General features: G+C 37.5%; 1 protein-coding gene across 7 annotated transcripts in view; it reads left to right on the top strand.

Annotated features, from left to right (window-relative positions):
- BBS9 (Bardet-Biedl syndrome 9) overlaps positions 1-26,897 on the top strand; it is a 489,942-nt gene that overhangs the window by 119,271 nt on the left and 343,774 nt on the right. For all 7 annotated transcript variants that reach the window (XM_045387644.3, XM_065542147.2, XM_005549820.5 and 4 more), the window contains 2 exons: positions 9,506-9,680; positions 21,635-21,719. In XM_045387644.3, the coding sequence (XP_045243579.1) occupies positions 9,506-9,680; positions 21,635-21,719 (260 nt within the window). The remainder of the gene's footprint in view (positions 1-9,505; positions 9,681-21,634; positions 21,720-26,897) is intronic.

Here is a 26,897-nt window from a genome sequence, read left to right as displayed (position 1 = left end):
TAAAATGGGACTATTGTCTACTTTTTAGAGTTATTAAAAATTATGACTAATAATGCCGTTTAAATGTTTAACAGAAGGCCAAAAATGTAACAGGTGCTCAGTAAATGGCAGTAGTAGTTAATATTGCTGTTGTTCTATATTTCTTACAGCTCCTGATATAATACTGAGCATGTGGTAAAGACTCTTTGAGTATGGTTCATGGCAAGGTCATTTAAATAGCTTCTGAAATCCCATTGCTTTTGTGAAGGCTTCCTGTTGGCTCTGTTCTGTCAGAATGACAAAACTTCCATGGCTTTTTCTGGACTGTTCTTTCTATTCCCATTATCTGTAAGGGGAGCCTTTGGTATGTATTCTGAAGTGGTTTCCAAAACAGTGATTTGAAGGATTTATTTATTTATTTTTGAGTAATGTTTTGGATCAATCCCTACATTTTTCTAAACATCAGTAGCCAAGATTGTAATAAATAAAGCATTTTTCACATACTTTGTATGCAGTGTGAAACACATGGAATAAAATCTCAGCCAATCTGAGGTACAGCTGAATAAATTATTTTGCCTAGCTTACTTCAGCTCAACAGACATTTATTAATGTATCTCTTATGTGCCAGGCATTTTATAGTTGCTGGATTTACAAAGATGAGTAAGATAGAGTTTCTGCCTTTGCATTAGTCCAGGTTAAATGAGAGACACAAAAACAGATCATTTCAATAGATGATGTATTCTAACATGGAGGTGGAATGGGGGCTCTGTGGGATCTCACATGGAGGGTGATTGAAGCGGAATGAGAAGACTTAAGGGAAGATACGAGTCTTAGCCTGTGATGTCTCTCAGAGGAAAAATGCACTGATCACTTGATTCAGGGACAGAGACCTGACACAAAGTGACTTCAGTATCTACAGGAATGAATTGCCTGCAGAGTTCAGAGGAAGATTTGGCTCCAGGTGAGGCCTGATGCACTGGCTCAAACAGTGTCTACCATGGCTCTCTCTTTTTTTATTTTTATTTTATTTTTTATTATACTTTATGTTCTAGGGTACATGTGCACAACGTGCAGGTTTGTTACATATGTATACATGCGCCATGTTGGTGTGCTGCACCCATTAACTCGTCATTTACATTAGGTATATCTCCTAATGCTATCCCTCCCCGCTGCCCCCACCCCACAACAGGCCCTGGTGTGTGATGTTCCCCTTCCTGTGTCCAAGTGTTCTCACTGTTCAGTTCCCACCTGCGAGTGAGAACATGCGGTGTTTGGTTTTCTGTTCTTGCAATAATTTGCTGAGAATGATGGTTTCCAGCTGCATCTTTGTCCCTAAAAAGGACACAAACTCATCCTTTTTTATGGCTGCATAGTGTTCCATGGTGTATATGTGCCACATTTTCTTAATCCAGTCTGTCATTGATGGACATTTGGGCTGGTTCCAAGTCTTTGCTATTGTGAATAGTGCCGCAATAAACATATGTGTGCATGTGTCTTTATAGCAGCATGATTTATAATCCTTTGGGTATATCCCCAGTAATGGGATGGCTGGGTCAAATGGTATTTCTAGTTCTAGATCCTTGAGGAATCACCACGCTGCCTTCCACAATGGTTGAACTAGTTTACAGTCCCACCAACAGTGTAAAAGTGTTCCTCTTTCTCCACATCCTCTCCAGCACCTGTTTTTTCCTGACTTTTAAATGATTGCCATTCTAACTGGTGTGAGATGGTATCTCATTATGGTTTTGATTTGCATTTGTCTGATGGCGAGTGATGATGAACATTTTTTCTGTGTCTGTTGGCTGTATGAATGTCTTCTTTTGAGAAGTGTCTGTTCATATCCTTTGCCCACCTTTTGATGGGGTTGTTTGTTTTTTCTTGTATATTTGATTGAGTTCTTTGTAGGTTCTGGATATTAGCCCTTTGTCAGATGAGTAGATTGCAAAAATGTTCTCCCATTCAGTAGGTTCTCTGTTCACTGTGATGGTAGTTTCTTTTGCTGTGCAGAAGCTCTTTAGTTTAATGAGATCCCATTTGTCAATTTTGGCTTTTGTTGCCATTGCTTTTGGTGTTTTAGACATGAAGTCCTTGCCCATGCCTATGTCCTGAGTGGTATTGCCTACGTTTTCTTCTAGGGTTTTTTATGGTTTTAGGTCTAACATTTAAGTCTCTAATCCATCTTGAATTAATTTTTGTATAAGGTATAAGGAAGGGATCCAGTTTCAGCTTTCTACTTGTGGCTAGCCAGTTTTCCCAGCACCATTTATTAAACAGGGAATCCTTACCCCATTTCTTGTTTTTGTCAGGTTTGTCAAAGATCAGATGGTTGTAGATGTGTGGTATTATTTCTGAGGGTTCTGTTCTGTTCCACTGGTCAATAGCTCTGTTTTGGTACCAGTACCATGCTGTTTTGGTTACTGTAGCCTTGTAGTATAGTTTGAAGTCAGGTAGCATGATGCCTCCAGCTTTGTTCTTTGGCTTAGGATTGTCTTGGCAATGCAGGCTCTTTCTTGGTTCCATATGAACTTTAAAGTAGTTTTTTCCATTTTTGTGAAGAAAATCATTGGTAGCTTAATGGGGATGGCACTGAATCTATAAACTACCTTGGGCAGTATGGCCATTTTCAGGATATTGATTCTTCCTGTCCATGAGCATGGAATGTTCTTCCATTTGTTTGTGTCCTCTTTTATTTCACTGGGCAGTGGTTTGTAGTTCTCCTTGAAGAGGTCCTTCACATCTCTTGTAAGTTGGATTCCTAGGTATTTTATTCTCTTTGAAGCAATTGTGAATGGGAGTTCACTCATGATTTGGCTCTCTGTTTGTCTGTTATTGGTGTATAAGAATGCTTGTGATTTTAGCACATTGATTTTGTATCTTGAGACTTTGCTGAAGTCGCTTATCAGCTTAAGGAGATTTTGGGCTGAGACAATGGGGTTTTCTAAATATACAGTCTTGTCATCTGCAAACAGGGACAATTTGACTTCCTCTTTTCCTAATTGAATACCCTTGATTTCTTTCTCTTGCCTGATTGCCCTAGCCAGAACTTCCACCACTATGTTGAATAGGAGTGGTGAGAGAGGGTATCCCTGTCTTGTGCCAGTTTTCAAAGGGAATTTTTCCAGTTTTTGCCCATTCAGTATGATATTGGCTGTGGGTTTGTCATAAATAGCTCTTATGATTTTGAGATACATTCCATCAATAGCGAATTTATTGAGAGTTTTTAGCATGAAAGGCTGTTGAATTTTGTCGAAGGCCTTTTCTGCATCTCTTGAGATAATCACGTGGTTTTTGTCTTTGGTTTTGTTTATATGCTGGATTACGTTTATTAATTTGCGTATGTTGAACCAACCTTGCATCCCAGGGATGAAGCCCACTTGATCATGGTGGATAAACTTTTTGATGTGCTGCTTGATTCGGTTTGTCAGTATTTTATTGAGGATTTTTGCATCGATGTTCATCAGGGATATTGGTCTAAAATTCTCTTTTTTTGTTGTGTCTCTGCCAGGCTTTTGGTATCTGGATGATGTTGGCCTCATAAAATGAGTTAGGGAGGATTTGCTCTTTTTCTATTGATTGGAATAATTTCAGAAGGAATAGTACCAGCTCCTCCTTGTACCTCTGGTAGAATTCTGCTGTGAATCTGTCTGGTCCTGGACTTTTTTTGGTTGGTAGGCTATTACCATGGCTCTCTCTTAACTGTGCTTTTGGAAAAGCCAAATGGCCTCTGTGATTCCATACCGTATGTTCCTCATTCATTACTTACCAGGGAAGAGTAACTTTTCCTCTAGTTCCAGCTCAAATTAGGGATTTCATTTTTCTCTCATTGGCTGTAAATTATCCTGAACCAGTCACTGTTGACTACTGGGGTACTAATTGGTTTACATAAGTCAGGGCCTTGTCTCAAGCTTAGAGTGAGGTCCATCTCACCCAAACCTTATGGCTGAGCATGAGGAGAGGAGAACGGATGACTTGGGGGAAGCTAGCAAATGTTTGCTAGATGAGGGGGAGAAAAGTTAAATGACCTTTGGAGGAAAGAAAATTTTGTAAACAAAAGGAAGGAAGCATGCATCATCATGATGTGTGTGGGAAATAGCAAGCAGTTAAATGTTAATACAACATGTAGTATAAGAGTTAGAAAATAATTATGGAAATAATAATCTGTTTGGGTATTTTCCATTGTTAGGTCTAGTTTCCATACGTTATTTAATTCTCACAAGTTACTGAAGTAGTTACTCCATCTTGCAGATAAGGAAACTTGAGTCTAAGCCCACAGCTAATAATTGGTGGAGCTGGACTCACACCTGGATTATTTGGCCTCAGAGCCAGCCCACTTGGACTTTAATATCTTAAGTATTCTTCTCTGTGTTGCTAGAGTTTCAGGAAATAGGACCTCTTCTACTATGCTGTATTAGGCTGTTCTCACATTGCTATAAAGAAATACCCATGACTGGTAATTTATAATTGGCTTACGGTTCTGCAGGCTCTACAGGAAGCATGATGCTGGCATCTGCTTGGCTTCTGGGGTGGCCTCAGGAAACTTACAATCACAGTGGAAGGCAAAGGGGGAGCACGCATGTCACATAGTGAGAGCAGGAGCAAGAGAGAGAGGGGGGAGGTGCTACACACTTTTAAACAACAAGATGTCGTGAAAAGTCACTCACTATCATGAGAACAGTACCAAGGGGATGATGCTAAACCATTCATGAAGGACCACCCTCATGATCCAATCACCTCCCTCCCTCCAGGTCCCACCTCCAACATTGGAGATTACAATTTGACATGAGATTTGGACAGGGACACAGATCCAAACCATATCATATGCTAACAGGCCAGGTTTTCTCTGGGGTTCAGACTTTCTTCAGGCCTTAGTTCTTCATCCTATCATGCTAAGGTAGTGGTTCTGAAACTTTAGCATGCACCATAGTAGTCTCTAGGCTTGTTAAAAACTAGCATTTCTGGGCTCTGTGACCAGAGTTTGTGATAAGGTAGGCCTAGATTAGTATCTTAGAATTGGCATTGCTGAGAAGTTCCTAGGTGATGCAAATGGTACTGGTCTGGGGGCCACATTCTGAAGACCACTTCTTTGAGGTCTTTGGGAGACTGAAGATTTGTGGTACAATGATACCACATATTGAAATGAACACAAATTTTATTGGTATTTCTGCTTGCAAGTACACGTTTTGAGCTTATAGTCTTCAATAACACAGATATCAAGAGTATTATTTTGGTTACCGTAATATCCTCCACCGTAGGTCAAGGTCATTGCATAAATATTTCATATCTTAATAGAAAATGTATCAACATTTGTATTTACATACAAAATGTATATATTTACACTTAATTTTTAAAAACTTTTGTTGTGAAAAAGTATATAGAAAAAGTAACATGAACACCCATATTTCCACATCAACCATTGTAAATATATATGTATTTATACACATTTTTTTGATGAACCATTCGAAAGTGAGTTACACATCTTGCACCTCTTTACCATAAATATGTCAGCACACATCTCCCAATGAGAATATTTCACAACGCCATGATCACACTTACGAAAATTAGCAATAATTCCTTAATGTTATCAAACCTGCAGTCATGTTCAAATTCCCCCAGTTGTCCCAATATCTTTCCTATACCTGTTATTTTTGGTACCAGGGTTCAGTTAAGTGAAACTAAATTTTAATAGACAGCAATGCGGGATGGATCTTTAGGCTCAGATTCTGGTTCCCTGTTATTTAAGATCCAGGTTTGGTTGCTTTAACAAAGGCTCGACTTAATGATATCTGCAATAAGAAAGATGTTTGGCCAGGTGCGGTGGCTTAATGCCTGTAATTCCAGCACTTTGGAAGGCCGAGGTGAGCGGATCACATGAGGTCAGAAGTTCAAGACCAGCCTGGCCAACATGGTGAAACCTTATCTTTACTAAAAATACAAAAATCAGTCGGGCGTGGTGGCGTGCTTGTAATCTTGGTTACTTGGGAGGCTGAGGCAGGAGGATTGCTTGAACCCGGGAGGAGGAGGTTGCAGTGAGCCAAGATCGTGCCACTGCACTCACTCCAGCCTGGGCAAGGGGCGAGACTCTGTCTCAAAAAAAAAAAAAAAAAAAAAATTATTTCTGTCACATTTAACCATCTTAAACAAAGCGTTATTTTGGATGGCCGTGTGTCTCACGATAATTCATGATTCTACTACTAAAGAAAGAATGACTGTTGGGGGCAGCAGTTAGCATGTCTGCCAAAGGTTCTTTTTTGCAAAAAAAAGAGCTATACCAAACTATATTAAATCCACTTAATAATGACATTTCTCTTTTTGAGATATATAGGGTTCATAATTGCTCTTATGCTAACTGAGCCCAGACAGATGTTCTTTTTTGAATTATTTGATACGTGTTTTATAGATGTTCTCTTTTATTTTTGTTAGGGCATTAGCTGTCATTGCTCACAGCTGACAGTGCCTTCGCCCCCTTTCTAATTTACCACTTTCTTTTTTTCTGGGCTAGGGAAGCAGGTAATAATAACCCTCTTAATAATGCTATAATTTATTCTGTGTCTTATGTGTGCTATACTGTGTTAGGGACTTTGACATCTTACCTCTAACTTCGGAACTCTTTTTCTCAGCATTATTGACATATGATTGATAAATAAAAATTGTATATATTCAAGGTGTACAATGTGGTGTTCTGATATACATATACGTTGTGTAATGATTACCAGAATCAAGCTAATTAACATATAAATCACTTCTCATAATTATCTTCTTTTTTCTGTGGTGAGAACAAAAATCTACTCACTTAGCAAATTTGAAGTGTCCATTATTATTCACTGTAATCACTGTGCTGTGCATTAGGTCTCCAGAACGTATTCATATTATAACTGCAAGTGTATATCGTTTGACCAATATTTCCTCATTTTCCCCATCCCTGAACCCTGGTAAGCACCCTGCTACTCTCTGTTTCTATGAATTTGACTTTTAAAAAATATTCCACATAGGAGTGAGATCATGTAGTGTTTGTCTTTTGTTGTCTGGCTTATTTCATTTAGCATAGTGTTCTCTAGGTTCGTCCACGTTGTTGTAAATGGCAGGAGTTCTTTCTTTTTTTCTAACATGTGAGGTGATATCTCATTGTGGTTTTTGTTTTACATTTCCCTGATAATTAGTGATGTTGAGCACCTTTTCATATACCTGTTGGCCATTTGTATATCTTATCTGGAAAAATGTCTATTCTTGTCCTTTACCCATTTTTGAATTGGTTTATTTGTTTTTTTGTTATTGAGTTGTGTGAGCTTCTTATATATTTTAGAGACTAATTGCTTATCAGATATATGGTTTGCAAATATTTTCTCCCATTATGTGCTTTTTATTGATTGTTTTCTTTGCTGTGCAGAAAATTTTTAGTTTGATGTAGTCCCCCCCCTTCTTTTTGTTTTGCTTGTACTTTTGGTGTCCTATCCAAAAAAATCATTGCCAAGACCAATGCCATGAAGCTTTTCACCATATGTTTACCTTCCGGGAGTTTTGCAGCTTCAGATCTTAGGTTTAAATCTTAAACTACTTTGAGTGGATTTTGATTGTATAGTGTAGATAAGGATCCTTTTTTTTTTTTTTTTGGTATAGTGTAAGATAAGGATCTTTTTTGTGTGTGTGTGTGTGTGTAGTGTAAGATAGGATCCTTTTTTTTTTTTTTTGCATGTGGATATCCAGTTTTCCCAGCACCACTTATTGAAGAGACTATTCTTTCACCATTGTGTATTCTTGGTGCCTTTGCTGAAGATTAACTGATAACCTTGGAGCTCTTATACAAATATACTTAATTTACAAATGAGAAGGCTGAAGCTACAGGAATATCAGTAACTTGTTTATAAAAACGACAATTGTTAGAACCATAATTAAAATAAGAATTGATGCCCTTAGTGGGACGTGGGAATCCTACCTTTGAAAATTTGCATGATTTTTATTACAAAGACCTTGCAGCATTTATTTCGACTACTTAGAGGCATTTTTATACTTATACATTTTTGTTGATTGCAGACAGGTAGGTTTGCCAAATAGCTAGATGAGATTCTTTTTGTCTGATTGTGTCTCTGTGAATACATGTGTACAGCATGCATACACATACAGCATACATATAAACTCACATCTTTTTTGGAAACTTTTAATAGCATAGTGGATAAGGATAACATTAAAAAACAAAGCTTAGGCTGGGCGTGGAGGCTCATGCCTGTAGACCCAGCACTTTGGAAGGCCATGGTGGGCGGATCTTGAGGTCAAGAGATCGAGACCATCCTGGCCAACATTGTTGAAACCCTAAAAATACAAAATAATACTACTAAATACTACAAAAATACAAAAATTAGCTGGGCGTGGTGGCGCCCATAGTCCCAACTACTTGGGAGGCTGAGGCAGGAGAATCACTGGAACCTAGGAGGCGGAGGTTGTGGTGAGCTGAGATCATGCCACTGCACTCCAGCCTGGCCAGAGAGTGAGACTCTGTCTCAAAGACAAAAAAAACAAAACAAAAAACCCCCCCAAAAAACATTAACAACAACAAAAACAAAGCTTAAAACAGTAACTGTAAAGCCTACTATACATTATGAAAGAATCTGAGTATTGAGAGAATACTTTTCAAACAGCATTAATATAAACAATTTTTATCTCTCTAAAGAGAGATTCCTGAATGGTTCAGATGTATGTTTAGTGAACATTCATTCGCAGACAATATTCATCCTAGAACATCTTTCAGACTATTTAAGGTTGATAAATCTATTGTATTAGTTGAGATGGGTTAGAGTATAGTGCAGTAATAAGCACTGCAAAACTCGGTTTGCTCTCTCTCTTTTTTCTTTCTTTTTAGCCTCCTTTGGTGATATGTTTTCTTTTTAAAAGTTGCTTAGCTGTATGATTGTCCTTAGACAGATACAACAAGAAGAGTATCATCTATTTCTATGCAATTTGATATTTTTTGAGCTCTTTTTAAAATCTAAGTATACTATTTAAGATTGTCACTGATATTCAAGGTGATATAGAATAGTTATTATAGTACTTATTGTATATGGTGTATGAGCTAGAGATGACAAGGCACAAGACTGGCCTTTTATTTATTCCCTTAATGAGTAACTTAATTTTCCTCTAACATAATTTTTTCCTATGTAATACATTATAAGATATACTAATCACACTAGCAGGACATGAAAGGTTATAGTCACTAGATCTTTCTCAGATTAGGGATACTAAACTGTATCATAGAAATCATCATCATTTCCATCATCTCAGTAAATTTTAAGAACTGTGAATATTGTACTTAATATTGATAGACTAATGGTAGAAGACACCGCAGAATCAGTCTATAGTTGAGGGCAATCAGGGATTAGTATTTTTCACTATTAGTAATTTTCACACCCAATGCTGCTTAATGCTATGATTTATGTAAAATTGGTGCCTAAGACATACTTGTTGTAGATAGTGATTAATAAAAATATTATATTTATAAAAAGAATAGGCCATCTAATTTTCTCTAATTCTTCTTTAGGGCGAGATTTAATTTGCATCCAGTCTATGGATGGGATGCTGATGGTATTTGAGCAGGAGAGCTATGCTTTTGGAAGATTTCTCCCTGGCTTTCTTCTGCCTGGTCCTCTTGCCTACAGTTCCCGTACAGATTCCTTCATTACTGTCTCTTCCTGCCGACAAGTGGAAAGTTATAAGTAAGTTTGGATGTTAAATCTTTGGAATCGTGATTTTTTGGTGTGTTTGTTGCTGACTAATTTTTGTCCACAAAGGGCTTCAATATCACAAATGAAAAAGAGATTGGTTTCTTTGACAAAATGTGATCGTGGTGACTTAGACGATATCATTTACTATTGTAAAATATTTGAAAGGCAATATAGAGCAGTGGTTTGGGAGGCAGACCTGGATTGGAATCCTGATTTTACCACTCCAGATGTTTGATGGTTGCTGTCCTTATCCTGGCTCTAAAGGAGGTAATATTATTCATTTTGACAAGTTTGTTATAAGGATTAAATGTATGTCAAGTTACCACCCTGTAGAAAATGCTCAATGATTTTTGTCATTGTTCCTTGGTGTAGTAAATAATTAAACACAATGTTGAGTGAAAAAAGCGAAATTGAAGATTTAGCTGTGGAATGCTTTTATAATAAAAAGGAATGTGTGTGACATAGGAAAAATACTGGCATGAACTGTTAATATGAATGTTAATACTTTTTTAAAAGAACAATTCGTAGTATAAGTGAAGTATGAAAATGATCCTAGGCAAATAGTTTATACTTATTTGCTAGAAATTCTTATTGGTCGTGGTAAATTGTGTATGAGAGAGACCGTTTTCTTCTCCACCAGCTAGATTTAAATAAAAGTCAAGGTTTTGAGTTTTTGGAGAGGAAGGTTTTTATTGGCAGAGAGAATGGGGAAAAGAAAGTAGAAATTCATGCTGGGAAAAGAAATAGCCTTGGAGGGTTTCAGTGTCTTTAGTAGCTTTATTGTGTTACCTTACTGATGGCAACATTTAGATCTTTAAACATCTAAGCAGCACATCATTATAGCTTTTCAACATTATTTTTGGCCACATCATTTTTCCCAAGATGGGGAGAAGATATAAATTCATCAGGCAACAGATGTAAGTTTTTGTCTTCAAGTTTCAATGTTGTGTATATAACAAGTTAATGCAGTTTTCTCTTCATAAGTAGCTATTTGCTTTTTGTAAATGACTAGGCATCTAGGGTTAAAACTCTGAAAATAAGTGAATGTTTGTGAGTAAGCAGAATTTCACTGATTTAGGAAGTGTATCATCATGTAATATTCCGTCTATAATTCTTATGGCTTTTGTCCAAAGGAGATGATTGAATGGTGGCATTGCTACTGGTAATAAATAAAATATTATATTTATTTTGAGAGGTTGGGAAAAATATCTGTATAGTTTACTCAAGCCTGCCAAACTTCAGCAATATTAGGAGATCTGCTTTTTAGCTTTCCACCCAGCTCTGTGCCTCACCTCCTGCCAAGTAGTGCTATGCTAGGGTCACAGTACAAATATTTAAACACCCAGTTACTTACTCTTTGAAATATGTGCATAGGAATTAATTTGATAATAACTCTAGGAGTGATTGGATAAAGAAGTAATGTGTAGATTTCCTTAATGTGTGAGTTTAATCTAACAGAAGCTCACATTGTTTTAACTGTGGTAATTCTCCAACATACCAATCTATTAAATTCATCTTTGTCTTAGACTAAAAAATGTACATGTTATCCATTATGTGGATCATTTATAATGGCAAAAATGCATGAGATATGAGATTATTGTGAAATGATGACAATCAAGAAGGTTTACAACATTAAGTAGTATGTTGTACTTATATATGCTTTCAACTTTGTAATAGATTATATTAAATGATAATCACTGCTGCATTTTTGGATTTTGGAGAAAGCATGAAAACTATAAGTTTGTTCTTTTGAGGTTTTATTAAATCTGTCTATATTCGGTTAATAGAATATAATCAGTTAATAGAATAGGCTTTAACACATAACTCATTTTCATTTTTGATATTGATACCTTTCATTTCTTTAAACCCCACTTAATTATGTTCAAATAAAAACCAGTGAAGGCTCAGGGTCTCAAACTTCAGTGTGCGTAGGAGTCACCTGGACAGCCTGTTATAAAATGCACATTTACAGATGCTAGTCCCCAGTCCCCTAGATTTCTTTTAATAGGTTTGGGGATAAGACCCAGAAATCATCATTGTAAATTTTTACTCCAGGTGAATCTAATTTAGGGGCCCACTTTGAGCACCATTTTTCTTTTGAAGTAAGAGAATTGTTTGCCCTTGAATTTTTTTTTTTTTTTTTTTTTTACATGGAGACAGGGTCTCACTATGTTGCCCAGACTGGTCTTGAACTCTTGGGCTTAAGTGATCCTCCTACCTTGGCCTCCCAAAGTGCTGGGATTACTGGCATGAGCCATCACTCCTGGCCTGTTTGCCCTTTTTTGGGGGTAAGGGTAAGGGCCATGTATGTCCAAACTTTGATCATCTTTTATTCTCTTTTTTTATCCTTTGCCTTTCAGAGTTATTTAGTCAGTAATCTGTGCCCTTAATACTTTCTCTTATTCAGCCTTTCCTTCCCATTCCCATTGGTTCAGGGCTGTATTTTTTCACTTGGATTTCTATTTTTTTTTTTCTCTCTAAACTTTGAAGGGTCCTTCTCATATCTTTTCTTTTAAAACACCTCTTTAAGCCAGAATAATTTTTATTTCTTACTAAAAAACCTAGACTTTTTTTTTTTTTTTTTTTTTTTTTTTTGAGACGGAGTCTCGCTCTGTCGCCCAGGCTGGAGTGCAGTGGTGCGATCTTGGCTCACTGCAACCTCTGTCTCCCGGGTTGAAACAATTGTCCTGCCTTAGCCTCCCCAGTAGCTGGGGCTATAGGCGCATGCTGCCACGCCCGCTAATTATTTTTGTATTTTAGTAGAGACGGGGTTTCATTGTGTTGCCCAGGCTGGTCGCAAACTCCTGAGCTCAGGCAATCTACCCGCCTCGACCTCCCAAATTTCTGGGATTACAGGCATGAGCCACCACACCCAGCCTAGATTTTTTATAATTGACATTCAGTGCTTTTTATAATCCGGTCCCATTTTACCTCTATGATGTGGACTTTTGGACTTGGAAGTGACTTTTGAAGTTAACTGGTTCAACTGTCTTCCTTTTTTCACCTCCTAGATATATTACTGCCTAAAACACTGATGTTTGGCTGTCATGTATTGCCTTCTTATACTGACATTTTCCAGAGTATCTTGCATTATCAGGTTCTTGAGAGAGGAATCTGTCTTAAACATCTGTTCACTGACTAATTCCATTTGTTTATTCAGTCATTCATTCAGCAAATATTTTTCAACAGGCTGTGTGCTACATACTGTGCAAGGTACTGGAAATGTAGTCAAATAGACATGCCTCTTATCCTCAAGTAGAATTCAAGGAGGCGGGAAGTCAGACACTTCAGTCCATTTGTGATACAGGCTATAGCAGAGCTTTGCATAGGATGCTGAGGAGGCCTTGAGGTGGGACCTCCAAGAGTTGAATGTAGGGAGGCTCCCTAAAAGAGTCTATCTGCCATGGGTGTTATTTCTCTCCTGTCTGCTATACCCATTCCCCAGCAACCCCTCAATAGCTCCGAATACATTACTAAGTAAATAATCAGCCTTAAATAAAGATTTAAAAGTGTTTTTGTTGAATTTAATTGACTATTTTAAGAAGAAGTATTCTTCTCCAATCTTTGGCTCTGACCAAATGGAAATATTTGTAGTCTCCATATATGTTAAAGGCTTTTCTCTCTCTCTCTTTTTTTTTTTTTTTTTGCACATACTGTCTATCTCCTATGTCTGAAGCGCTCTTCCTTCTTTGTCTGCACATGGAAATTATGTCTAGAAGCCTCCCTGTTCCCCTTCAGTTCTTCCCTGACCTAGATGTAAGCAACATCTCCTTTTTCTCAATTTACATAGTAGTTTTTCAGTGCTTCCCTTAGGTATTACTCATGCTTTCACTGATAGCAAGCATTTATTTGTTTTTCTCCTTGACTAAGCTCAGTACTCCTCGATGGCAGGAATTCCGTATCCCCTGAAGTGCCTAGCACTGTACCTTGGTGAAAGTAGGTGTTTGATGAGAACTGACAAAAGAGTGAAAAGTGTATAAAGAAGGCTTCTGTTTTGTTACTGGCATCTTTCAGTGAAAAGGATTTGTCCTGGCATAGTCAAGAATTTAGGTATAGTTGAAATCAACATAATAATGCTCTGTATCTCAAGCTTCCATTTCTAGTAAAGCTCTCTGGGTTACATGTCAAGGTTCCAAAACTTCCTGCCACTCATTGAGGTGATAGTTATGTTTCATTTGAAAATAAATGATTTTGGAGGGTTTACTTTTGTGCTCCGTGATGCCTCAATCTGTGTTTTAGTTACTTGCTGCTGTTTTTACAATGCAATGCAGTATGGAGTATTAAATTATGTGGTTGAGTTTGTTATTGGTGCACTACAGGACCTGTTAAGCATTTGTGGTTAGTGAGTTCAAAAGCACCACTGTTTACCTGCACTTGCTGTAGTTGCGATTAGTGCCTTTCTGTTCTGAGGGACGTGTATGGCACTCTTTCATAAGATCTTGTTACATTGGCCCTGATTATTCTTTCGGCAGTCTCAACAAGGAAACTTTTTTGTGTAGCTTATGTTACTGAACACTTGAGTGGTAAGAAAAAAGACCCAAATATTTTATTTCAGAATTTCCAAATCTGCTTGGAATTGTTTGGTTTTGGAAATAGATTTTTATGTACTTTATTGGTCACAGTTAAGAGGAGTTAAGGAAGAACCAGAAAATAGATGCTCTTGTAAGTTTGTCATCATCTAATTTTGCTGTTAAGTTTAAGTAATAAAATACTTTTCTGAGTTGTCTTTTAGGAAGATAAATGGCTTGGATTTGGAAATCAGTAGTCAATTTTGGCTATGCCTCTGCCTGCTGTTTTAATGTTAATAAGGCCGCTTTACAGGCTTACTTACTTCTTAGATGAAATAATGACCATAGTTGTATAAGAAGCTTCAAATAGCTCAAAGAGTTTTGGACCTTTGTAACAATCTCATGAACATCTATATTATCCCCTGGCAGGTTGGTTTCTGTAGGAAATGACCCACCTAAGTAATTCATTGCCTACGGTTAGATCCATAGCGGGACAAGCTCTGGGATGATGTTTTAGTCACCAGCGCATACTATTTCTGTTGTTATGAATTGGGAACAGGAAAGCAATCCTATTTGGAGTTCAGAATGTGAGGTCTAATTGTTTTGCACTTTTAGAGACTTTGGAATTTTGAAGGTCAATCTAAGATGGTATAGAGAGATTTGCTGCAGCTGCCTGTGGGTTTTGTAGCATGATTTTTCAAGGCGGAGATCTTCTCCCTTTTACTTCATGCGGCCCATGACTCATTCCTCCCTGTCATGCATCTCTCCTAAACTCCTGTCATGGCCTTTCATGTCTCTTTTACTGCTGCATGCCTTTGCATGTGTTATTTACTTTACTGTAATGCCTTCTTCTTTACCAGCATGATAGAATCTTCACTCATCCTTTAAAATGTAGCTTTCTCTTCCTGAACCTATACCAAGAGCATATCTTTTCTTCCCCAATTAGTTGTTACTATTGGTACTATGTACCATGTTCTATTGGTACTATGTGAGTACCTTCTGTTAATTAGCACAGGATACTCTGAGTTATACTTAGCTGTCTGTATATGAGTCTCTACAACTAGTGTGGAAGCTCCTTATGAGTATAGATCATGTAGTAGTTTTTCCATTGTTAATGTTTGTATTAGATCCCTACTATATGTTTATAAAATGAATGAAATTTATATACATTAAGTTTTCATATTAATGACAAGATCTTTTTTTTTTTTTATTATACTTTAAGTTCTAGGGTACATGTGCACAACGTGCAGGTTTGTTACATATGTATACATGTGCCCTGTTGGTGTGCCACACCCATTAACTCGTCATTTACATTAGGTATATCTCCTAATGCTATCCCTCCCCATTACCCGCTCCCCACATTGGACCTGGTGTGTGATGCTCCCCTTCTTGTGTCCAAGTGAGCTCATTGTTCAATTCCCACCTATGAGAGAGAACATGTGGTATTTGGTTTTCTGTTCTTGCGATAGTTTGCTGAGAATGATGGTTTCCAGCTGCATCCATGTCCCTACAAAGGACACGAACTCATCCTTTTTTATCGCTGCATAGTATTCCATGGTGTATATGTGCCACATTTTCTTAATCCAGTCTGTCACCGATGGACATTTGGGTCAATTCCAAGTCTTTGCTATTGTGAATAGTGCCACAATAAACATATGTGTGCATGTGTCTTTATAGCAGCATGATTTATAATCCTTTGGGTATATCCCCAGTAATGGGATGGCTGGGTCAAATGGTATTTCTAGTTCTAGATCCTTGAGGAATCGCCACACTGTCTTCCACAATTGTTGAACTAGTTTACAGTCCCACTAACAGTGTAAAAGTGTTCCTATTTCTCTACATCCTCTCTAGCACCTGTTGTTTCCTGACTTTTTAATGATTGCCATTCTAACTGGTGTGAGATGGTATCTTATTGTGGTTTTGATTTGCATTTCTCTGATGGCGAGTGATGATGAACATTTTTTCATGTGTCTGTTGTCTTTTGAGAAGTGTCTGTTCATATCCTTTGCCTACCTTTTGATGGGATTATTTGTTTTTTTTTTTTTGTAAATTTGATTGAGTTCTTTATAGGTTCTGGATATTAGCTCTTTGTCAGATGCATAGATTGCAAAAATTTTCTCCCATTCTATAGGTTGCCTGTTCACTCTGATGGTAGTTTCTTTTGCTGTACAGACAGTTTGTTATAATTTCTGTTCTTTTACATTTGCTGAGGACTGCTTTACTTCCAACTTTAGTTGATCTTTAGTTTAATGAGATCCCATTTGTCAATTTTGGCTTTGGTTGCCATTGCTTTTGGTGTTTTAGACCTGAAGTCCTTGCCCATGCCCATGTCCTGAATGGTATTACCTAGGTTTTCTTCTAGAGTTTTTATGGTTTTAGGTGTAACATTTAAGTCTCTAATCCATCTTAAATTAATTTTCGTATAAGGAGTAAGGAAAGGATCCAGTTTCAGCTTTCTACTTATGGCTAGCCAATTTTCCCAGCACCATTTATTAAATAGGGAATCCTTTCCCCATTTCTTGTTTTTGTCAGGTTTGTCAAAGATCAGATGGTTGTAGATGTGTGGTGTTATTTCTGAGGGCTCTGTTCTGTTCCATTGGTCCATATCTCTGTTTTGGTACCAGTACCATGCTGTTTTGGTTACTGTAGCCTTGTAGTATAGTTTGAAGTCATGTAGCATGATGCCTCCAGCTTTGTTCTTTGGCTTAGGATTGTCTTGACAATGAGGGCTCTTTTTGGTTCCGTCTGGTCCTGGACTTTTTTTGGTTGGTAGGCTATTAATTATTGCCTCAATTTCAGAGCCTGCTATTGGTCTATTCAGGTATTTAACTTCTTCCTGGTTTAGTCTTGGGAGAGAGTAAGTGTCCAGGAAATTATCCATTTCTTCTAGGTTTTCTAGTTTATTTGTGTAGAGGTGTTTATAGTATTCTCTGATGGTAGTTTGTATTTCTGTGGGGTTGGTGGTGACATCCCCTTTACATTTTTTATTGCATCTATTTGATTCTTCTGTCTTTTCTTTATTAGTCTTGCTAGCGGTCTATCAATTTTGTTGATCTTTTCAAAAAATCAGCTCCTGGATTCATTGATTTTTTGGAGGGTTCTTTCTGTCTCTATCTCTTTTAGTTCTGCTCTGATCTTAGTTATTTCTTGTCTTCTGCTAGCTTTTGAATGTGTTTGCTCTTGCTTCTCTAGTTCTTTTAATTGCGATGCTAGGGTGTCAATTTTAGATCTTTCCTGCTTTCTCTTGTGTGCTTTTAGTGCTATAAATTTCCCTCTACACACTGCTTTAAATGTGTCCCAGAGATTCTGGTATGTTGTATCCTTGTTCTTATTGGTTTCCAAGAACATCTTTATTTCTGCCTTCATTTTGTTATGTACCCAGTAGTCATTCAGGAGCAGGTTGTTCAGTTTCCATGTAGTTGAGCGGTTTTGATTGAGTTTCTTAGTCCTGAGTTCTAGTTTAATTGCACTGTGGTCTGAGAGACAGTTTGTTATAATTTCTGTTCTTTTACATTTGCTGAGGACTGCTTTACTTCCAACTATGTGGTCAATTTTGGAATAAGTGTGATGTGGTGCTGAGAAGAATGTATATTCTGTTGATTTGGGGTGGAGAGTTCTATAGATGTCTATTAGTTCTGCTTGGCGCAGAGTTGAGTTCAATTCCTGGATATCCTTGTTAACTTTCTGTCTCGTTGATCTGTCTAATGTTGACAGTGGGGTGTTAAAGTCTCCCATTATTGTATGGGAGTCTAAGTCTCTTTGTAAGTCTCTAAGGACTTGCTTTATGAACCTGGGTGCTCCTGTATTGGGTGCATGTATATTTAGGAGAGTTAACTTTTCCTGATGAATTGATCCCTTTACTATTATGTAATGGCCTTGTTTGTCTCCTTTGATCTTTGTTGATTTAAAGTCTGTTTTATCAGAGACTAGGATTGCAGCCCCTGCTTATTTTTGTTTTCCATTTGCTTGGTAGATCTTCCTCCATCCCTTTATTTTGAGTCTATGTTTGTCTCTGCATGTGAGACGGGTCTCCTGAATACAGCAGACTGATGGGTCTTGACTCTTTATCCAATTTGCCAGGCTGTGTGTTTTAATTGGACCATTTAGTCCATTTACATTTAAGGTTAATATTGTTATGTGTGAATTTGATCCTGTCATTATGATATTAGCTGGTTATTTTACTCGCTAGTTGATGCAGTTTCTTCCTAGCATCGATGGACTTTACATTTTGACATGTTTTTGCAGTGGCTGGTAACTGTTGTTCCTTTCCATGTTTAGTGCTTTCTTCAGGATCTCTTGTAGGGCAGGCCTGGTGGTGACAAAATCTCTAAGTATTTTCTTGTCTGTAAAGGATTTTATTTCTCCTTCACTTATGAAACTTAGTTTGGCTGGATATGAAATTCTGGGTTGAAAATTCTTTTCTTTAAGAATGTTGAATATTGGCCCCCACTCTCTTCTGGCTTGGAGAGTTTCTGCCGAGAGATCTGCTGTTAGTCTGATGGCTTTCCCTTTGTGGGTAACCCGACCTTTCTCTCTGGCTGCCCTTAACATTTTTTCCTTCATTTCCACTTTGGTGAATCTGACAATTTTGTGTCTTGGAGTTGCTCTTCTCAAGGAGTATCTTTGTGGCATTCTCTGTGTTTCCTGAATTTGGATGTTGACCTGTCTTACTAGCTTGGGGAAGTTCTCCTGGATGATATCCTGCAGAGTCTTTTCCAACTGGGTTCCATTTTCCCCATCACTTTCAGGCATACCAATCAGATGTAGATTTGGTCTTTTCACATAATCCCATATTTCTTGGAGGTTTTGTTCATTTCTTTTTACTCTTTTTTTTCTCCACACTTCTCTTCTCGCTTCATTTCATTCATTTGATCTTCAATCGCTGATACTCTTTCTTCCAGTTGATCGAGTAGGTTACTGAAGCTTGTACATTTGTCACGTAGTTCTCGTGTTATGGTTTTCATCTCTATCAGTTCTTTTAAGGTCTTCTCTGCATTGATTATTCTAGCCATCCATTCATCCATTCTTTTTTCAAGGTTTTTCGTTTCTTTGCGCTGGTTACATACTTCCTCCTTTAGCTCTGAGAAGTTTGATCGACTGAAGCCTTCTTCTCTCATCTCATCAAAGTCATTCTCCGTCCAGCTTTGTTCTGTTGCTGGCGATGAGCTGCGTTCCTTTGGAGGGGGAGATGCTCTCTGATTTTTTGAATTTCCAGCTTTTCTGCCCTGCTTTTTCCCCATCTTTGTGGTTTTATCTGCCTTTAGTCCTTGATGATGGTGACGTACTGATGGGGTTTTGGTGTGGGTGTCCTTTCTGTTTGTTAGTTTTCATTCTAACAGTCAGGACCCTCAGCTGTAAGTCTGTTGGAGTTTGCTTGAGGTCCACTCCAGACCCTGTTTGCTGGGGTATCAGCAGCGGAGGCTGCAGAAGATTGAATATTGCTGCACAGTAAGGGTTGCTGTCTGATTCTTGCTCTGGAAGCTTTGTCTCAGGGGTGTACCCCACTGTGTGAGGTGTGAGATGTCAGTCTGCACCTAGTGAGAGATGTCTCCCAGTTAGGCTACTCAGGCGTCAGGGACCCACTTGAGCAGGCAGTCTGTCTGTTCTCAGATCTTAACCTCCATGTTGGGAGATCCACTGCTCTCTTCAAAGCTATCAGACAGGGGCATTTACCTCTGCCGAGGTTTTTGCTGCTTTTTGTTTAGCTATGCCCTGTCCCCAGAGGAGGAGTCTACAGAGGCAGGCCGGCCTCCTTGAGCTGCGGTGGGCTCCACCCAACTCGAGCTTCCCAGTGGCTTTGTTTACCCACTTAAGCCTCAGCAATGGTGGGCACCCCATCCCCAGCTTTGCTGCCGCCTTGCAGTTAGATCTCAGACTGCTGTGCTAGCAATGAGGGAGGCTCTGTGGGCGTGGGACCCTCTGGGCCAAGTGTGGGATATAATCTGCTGGTGTGCCGTTTACTAAGACCCTTGGTAAAGCACAATATTAGGTGAGAGTTACCCGATTTTCCAGGTGTTGTGTGTCTCAGTTTCCCTTGGCTAGGAAAAGGGATTCCCTTCCCCCTTGCACTTCCCAGGTGAGGTGATGCCTCGCCCTGCTTCACCTCTTGCTGGTTGGGCTGCACCAGCTGACCAGCACCGATTGTCCGGCACTCCCCAGTGAGATGAACCTGGTACCTCAGTTGAAAATGCAGAAATCACCCATCTTCTGTGTCACTCATGCTGGGAGCTGGAGGCTGGAGCTGTTCCTAATCAGGAAATAATCATGATCTGTTTTTTATAGGCTATTGTTAAGTTCGTCATAGCTTCTGTCTTGCAAAATCTTAAACCATAGTCATTCTGCATTCAACTGAAGTTACAGTTTTTTATAAGTGAATTATTCTTGATTGAGATAGGATATTTTCAGAGTTGGTATATGACATTTGAAGACCATTGTACATTTCAGTGCTCATTTAGAGATGCTGCATTGCCTTCATTCAAGTCCCTGATTTTTATACTCTCAGATATCTGTCTCTTAGAAAATATGAGTTTTGATTCAATAGGAGGGAAAGGCATATATGAGTCTGTAGTTGCTTTATGTTGAGTAAGCTTATTATTCTAAAAATATGTCATTAATTAATGAGAAATATAGAAATTTCAACTTTATTAGATAAATTAATGATTTCTAGATTGAATAATATTTATAAATTGTTTTTAAGAATAATTTGAGCTAAATGTCACTATTGAAATGGAAGCTGTAAAATACTTATAGATTACAATGTCCATTACTGAGAACTCGCTACCTACCAGCTACAAACTACTATGTGATTGATCTCTATCTCTATATAAATCTGTCTCTTTGTCAACCCATCAATCAATAATTGTATACCTACTATATACCAAATACTAGGTACTTTATAATTTATTTTTTAATCCTTTTAACAATGATTGTGTTAGAGACTCTATTATTATTTCTGTTTTATGGATGAGGAAGCCAGACACAGAGTGATTATTTGCCAAAAATGTACTTACCTAGTAAGTGGTTAAACTGGGATTAAACTAGTTCTTTTTGGTTCCATAGATTATGTATTGATAATTTCTACTCCATCTGACTGCTTTGCATATTTACATTTTTTCTGTCTATTTGGTATTTAGGTGTTAGATCTTTCTTGAGTATTGTTATTTGTCACATAAAATTCTAATGAAAGTGCTTTGATAGTGCTGTTTTCCCAATACTGAATAATGGATATATGGTTATAATTTCTTTATCATGACATTTTGCACAGTCTTATGTCACAATATCACTCAATAAGAATTTAATCTTAAATTTTACAGTTTTTAAAAACAAGGAAAAAGTGTTTTATAATGTTTATAGATTATTGTATACTTTTAAAGTTTAAAATAATTTATAACTTTTAATTATAAACTCATTTACAATTTTTTTATTTCTTTCATACAGGTACCAAGTACTTGCTTTTGCAACAGATGCAGATAAAAGGCAGGAGACTGAACAGCAAAAACTTGGTTCTGGAAAAAGACTAGTTGTAAGGCCTTTTTTAAATATATACAAATTTCAATAATGCCGTATTTAATCACATATGTTTGTTAAGAATAAGAATTCATGGGAAGAAAATGTAAAAAAAAAGTCAGCCATTCCCTTTCCTGTGTTATGATTGTATTAATGACCTAAGAATTGAGTTGGTTGTTGTTAAGCAGTGGAATCACATGCGTGGTCATGGTCGTAATATAACAGATTGTAGAGTTGTACCACTAGAACCATGGATATCCAGATGGAGTCACGTTTAACAAATAAAAACGGAAACATTTTAAAAATCTCTCCTTAATAGGCAAAATTTTGTAGATTATATTCTTCTGTTTGAAGTGTCTTTTCTCTAGCTGCTTTCCAGATTTTCTCTTATCACTTGTTTGGAGCAATGGGATTATAATGTGTACTTTTCTTTCTCTCTTTTTGAGCTTAAGATTTGTTAAGCTTCTTGCATCTGTGAATATTTAGTTTGCATAAAATTTAGAAATGTTTTGGCCATTAATTCTTTAAATATTTTGTAACTAATAGGCATGCAACCAAATATATAAGTAAAAGAGAACAGTTCACAGCTCACAAAGGTAGTTAGCTCACAGACAAAGGTGAAGTTTGATAATTTGAAAAGTAGTTTTAAGAAAAATTGTAAATGATGAATTCTGCATTTAATGTAAATTGGGGAATAGATGGTGATTATGAACTCTTCCTTATCTTGAGAACTTCTATAGAGAGCAAGGCAAAAAATAGAAGGAACTAAAATTATGGTGGAAACATTGAAGTAAATCTGAGGATACACATGAAGGAAGCTGAATGGAGAAATGATATAGAATTTAGAATACTAACATAATAATATTGGAGAAGATTATGCAGAATTTTCTGTATTAGGATACAGAAGTTCAGATGGTGGTAGAACAGAAGGGTAACTTGGAAAGAGTCAAGAATCAGATGAAGATATATATTTTTTTCATTGGTGGTAAAAAGTAAAAGAGCACAATGAATAAAAATATGGTATAATTTTGCACAGAATTTAGAAGCACCGTAGTAATAATAGTTAAAGCACAGATTGAAGTCGAACAGGTCTTGAGAGCTTTACTTTTTTTTTGAGCAAGTTACAGCAAGTTTGTTAGCCTTACTAAATCTCAGTTTCCTCATTTGCAAAATGATGATAATATCTATTTTAAAATGTTGTTATTAGGCTGGGCATGGTGGCTCATGCCTGTAATCCCAGCACTTTGGCAGGCTGAGGCAGGTGGATCACCTGAGGTCAGGAGTTCGAGAGCAACCTGGCCAAAATGAAGAAACCCTGTCTCCACTAAAATACAAAATTACCTGGGCATGGTAGCGCATGCCTGTGGTTCTAGCTACTTGGGAGGCTGAGGCAGGAGAATCGCTTGAACAACCCCGGGGGCAGAGGTTGCAGTAAGCCGAGATCATGCCACCATACTCCAGCCTGGGTGACAGAGCAAGACTCTGTCTCAAAACTTGTTGTTATTAGATAAATTATATATCTTATATATAAATATATGATTGTGTGTAATATATAAAGCACATAGCAAAATGTCTAGATGAACTTATATGATAATGGTGATTAAATTGTCCTTTGACCTCCTCAATAGTTGTGTTCTTCCATTTGTTTCTTGTAGTCTGCACTTCAGCCTTATAGGGCCTCTCATTGTTCCAAATATTCCATGGCTCTTCTTCATTCTAGGCATATGGTTTTTCTTCTGTCTGGAATAGCCTTTCCTTATCATTTGCAGTTTTTACTGATTACTCCATGCCTCACACTGAGGATGTATTCTGAAGGCAATTGCAGTTGAGTAGTTTTTCCATTCGATTGGTGAATAGAGTGAGAAATAGCAGTAAACTTCATTTTGTTACATGATAGTCGCTTTGCAGGACTGTGATACCATGGGAGCAGTATTCAGTCTATTGCAGAAGAAACAGAACTTATCCAATGGAATGCTTTTAATAAGATAGTTGTGGGAAGACATTTAATAGCTTCCTTTGTTACTCACAGCTACCTTTTTATTGATTTCTATTTAAGTCTTTTGTGTGTTCAGAAAAATAATTTGTATACTTGAATTCTGTTAGATTCATTGAGATTTGTCTTATGGCGTAGAATATGATCTATCTTGGTAAATGTTCAGTGTGCACCTGAAAAGAATGTGTATTTTTTGCTGTTGTTAGAGTGTTTCATATATGTCAATTAGATTATGTTGGATGATAGTGTTGTTCAACTCTTCTGTATCCTTATTCGTTTTTTTACTAGTTATTGGTTTTTTTTTTTACTAGTTATTCGTTTTTTACTAGTTATTATTAGTTATTGAGAGGGGGGTATTGAAATCTCTGACTATAATTGTGGATTTTTCTGTATCTCCTTGGAAATATATCTGTCTTTCTCTATCTATTTATTTATTTATTTATTTTTGATACGGAGCCTTGGTCTGTCGCCCAGGCTGGACTGATCTTGGTTCACTGAAACCTCCGCCTCCCGGGTTCAAGTGATTCTCCTGCCTCAGCCTCCTGAGTAGCTGGGACTATAGGCGTGTACCACTATGTCCAGCTAATTTTTTGTATTTTTAGGAGAGATGGGGTTTTGCCATGTTGGCCAGGCTGGTCTCTATCTCCTGACCTTGTGATCTGCCCTCCTCAGCCTCCCGAAGTGCTGGGGTTACAAGCATGAGCCACCGTGCCCGGCATATGTCTGTATTTATTTGTGTATTTTTTGCTTCAGATATTTTGGAATTCTGTTATTAGGTGCATAAACATTTAAGACTGTTCTGTTTCATGATGAACCCATCCCCTTTATATTATGAAATGACCTTTATCCTTTTGTTTGATAATCTTCTTTTTTCTGAGACCTACTTACTCTGTTGGTAAAATACTCAGTTTTCTTTTGATCAGTGTTATTCTGATACCTTTTCCTATCTTTTCACTTTGAACCTGTTTCTGCCTGTGTACTTCTAGTGCATAATTTATAAGCAGTATGTAGTTGGTTGGGATTTGCTTTTTAAAATCAGTATGATATATACTCTGCCATTTAATTTTGTTTTATTTATCTATATGCCTGTCTAGTTTTTTTTGTTTCCTTTTCCTCTTTTTCTGCTTTTCTTTGGCTTTATCCAGTTTTTTAAAAATTCTATTTTATCTTTTTTGGTTTATTAGCTGTAACTCTTTGTTTTGTTATTTTAGTGTTTGCTTTAGGGTTTCCATTATTTATCTTTGGCTTAACTCTATTTTCAGGTGATATATTACCTTATATATAATATAAGAACTATGCTTATGTTTCTTACCTTCCAGCCTTTGTGCTTTTGTCCTATATTTTATTTTTACATAGGCTGTGAACCCCATATTACATTGTAATTATTTTTACATAAATAATCAATTACATTTTAATGAGATTCAAATTACAAGAAAAATATGTATTTACCCACGTAGGTATAATTTCTGTTGTTCTTTTTAATTTCTATAACTCCATCTTTCCATCTGGTTTCATTTTCCTTCAAACTAAAGGAATTCCTTTCACATTTCTTTTAGTGTGGGTCTGCTGGTGAATTTTTCATTTTTTTATGTGTATACTGTTCTTGAGGTTATCACTGGGACACAGTTAAGTTACTTGGAAACAGTTTGATTTTGGGGGGCCTTGTTCTCAAGACTTGTTAAGTGGGACCAGGGCAATGCTCATTTTAGGGCTACTTTTTCTTTACTCCTCAGGCAAGATCCTTCTTAGTACTGTACCCAATTCGCTCAGAATTATGAGGTTTTGCAGCCTGGCTGGTAGGCACAGGAAATATCTTTTACCCCGTGTGAATGCTGGGCACTGTTATCTCTAATCTTTTGGGTGGTTCTTTCCCTGGCCTTGTGTAGTTTCCTTACAAGAATATGCCAGTAAGTACTCAGCTGAGTATTTGAGGGCACTCTCTGCAGATCTCCACAGTTCTGTCTGTCTGCAGCTATTTGGTGTGCTGTCTTGTTAACTCCAACTGCTGTGGTTTCTCCAGACTCTGAGTATCCATCTCCACAATTCACAGAGTCTGCTGGCCTCTGCCTAAGTTCTTCTTCCCTGCGCTATGGCCTAGAAACTCTTTTAAGGCTGGAGCAATCATGCCACTCACCTCATTTGTTTTCTGTCTTTAAAGGATTGCTGTCCTTTGTTGTCTGGTGTCCAGTGCCTTGCAAACTGTTGTTTCATTTATTTTGTCCATTTTGTGGTTGTTTTAGGTGGGATGCTAAATCATTTCCCTATTACTCCATCTTGGCTGGAACTGGAAGAATTTTTTTTTATCATTGTTCTTAGCAAATTTCTGTGTTTTATGAGACTCATTAATTCAGAATGTAGTGTATTTCCCTAAGCGGAGGTCACAGAGAGTGGCATTCAGTACCTGGTAAATTGAAAGTATTTATTGGCTGGATCTCAGACTGTGGCCTCAGAAACATGATTTGCCTGTTCACTTTGAATAAATCACCTCTCAGAGTGAGGCCCACATCAGCCTGAGTTACAGACACTGATGTACAAAGCCGAATGCTAGCCTGTTACAATATAATGAGAAATATAACTGTCATGGGACTGATATTCATGTCTTCTCCAGTGGAATCATTTTATATAGGTAAGCAATACTTGAGCCAAATAGTAATCAAATAATTTCTTAGTGTTAAATTCTAGTTGAGCTTAAGATAGTCTGATGCACCTACCTATGTTCACTAGGCTGTCTCCATTCTACAGATTGTTCTTGTATATATACTGGCAATATCTGCCTTTCTGGCCAGCCCCATTTGGATTTTATACCTTCTTCAAATATTTTAGTATCTAAAGTAGATGAATACCTAAGATCATGTCTTGATGGCCAAAAATTCATCTTGTCTTTAATGTGATTTTTCATGATCTTTTCTTGGATCCATTGTTTGTTGATTATACCCTAACTTTCACAGCAGCCCCCAGTTCCTCTTTGTGCAGATTTTTCTTTGTGAAACCATTCACTGTTACTTTCGTATACAATACATGCCTGTCAGGGACCCCGGCTTGGGCCCACAGTGAAGCCCTCCCTTTTTGGGCCGATTAATGGATTGATTGCAGCTCTGCATCTTTCTCGGGTGAAGCACCAGGAGACAAGACCCTTGGTTCCAGCCACTGCTAAGGTCCCTTCCTCTGCTGCCTCTAAGCTGGGGAGGGAATATAAAGCCT

Source organism: Macaca fascicularis, chromosome 3 (assembly GCF_037993035.2).
Source record: "Macaca fascicularis isolate 582-1 chromosome 3, T2T-MFA8v1.1".
Lineage (NCBI taxonomy): Eukaryota > Metazoa > Chordata > Mammalia > Primates > Cercopithecidae > Macaca > Macaca fascicularis.
This window is presented reverse-complemented; position numbering and strand designations above follow the sequence as displayed.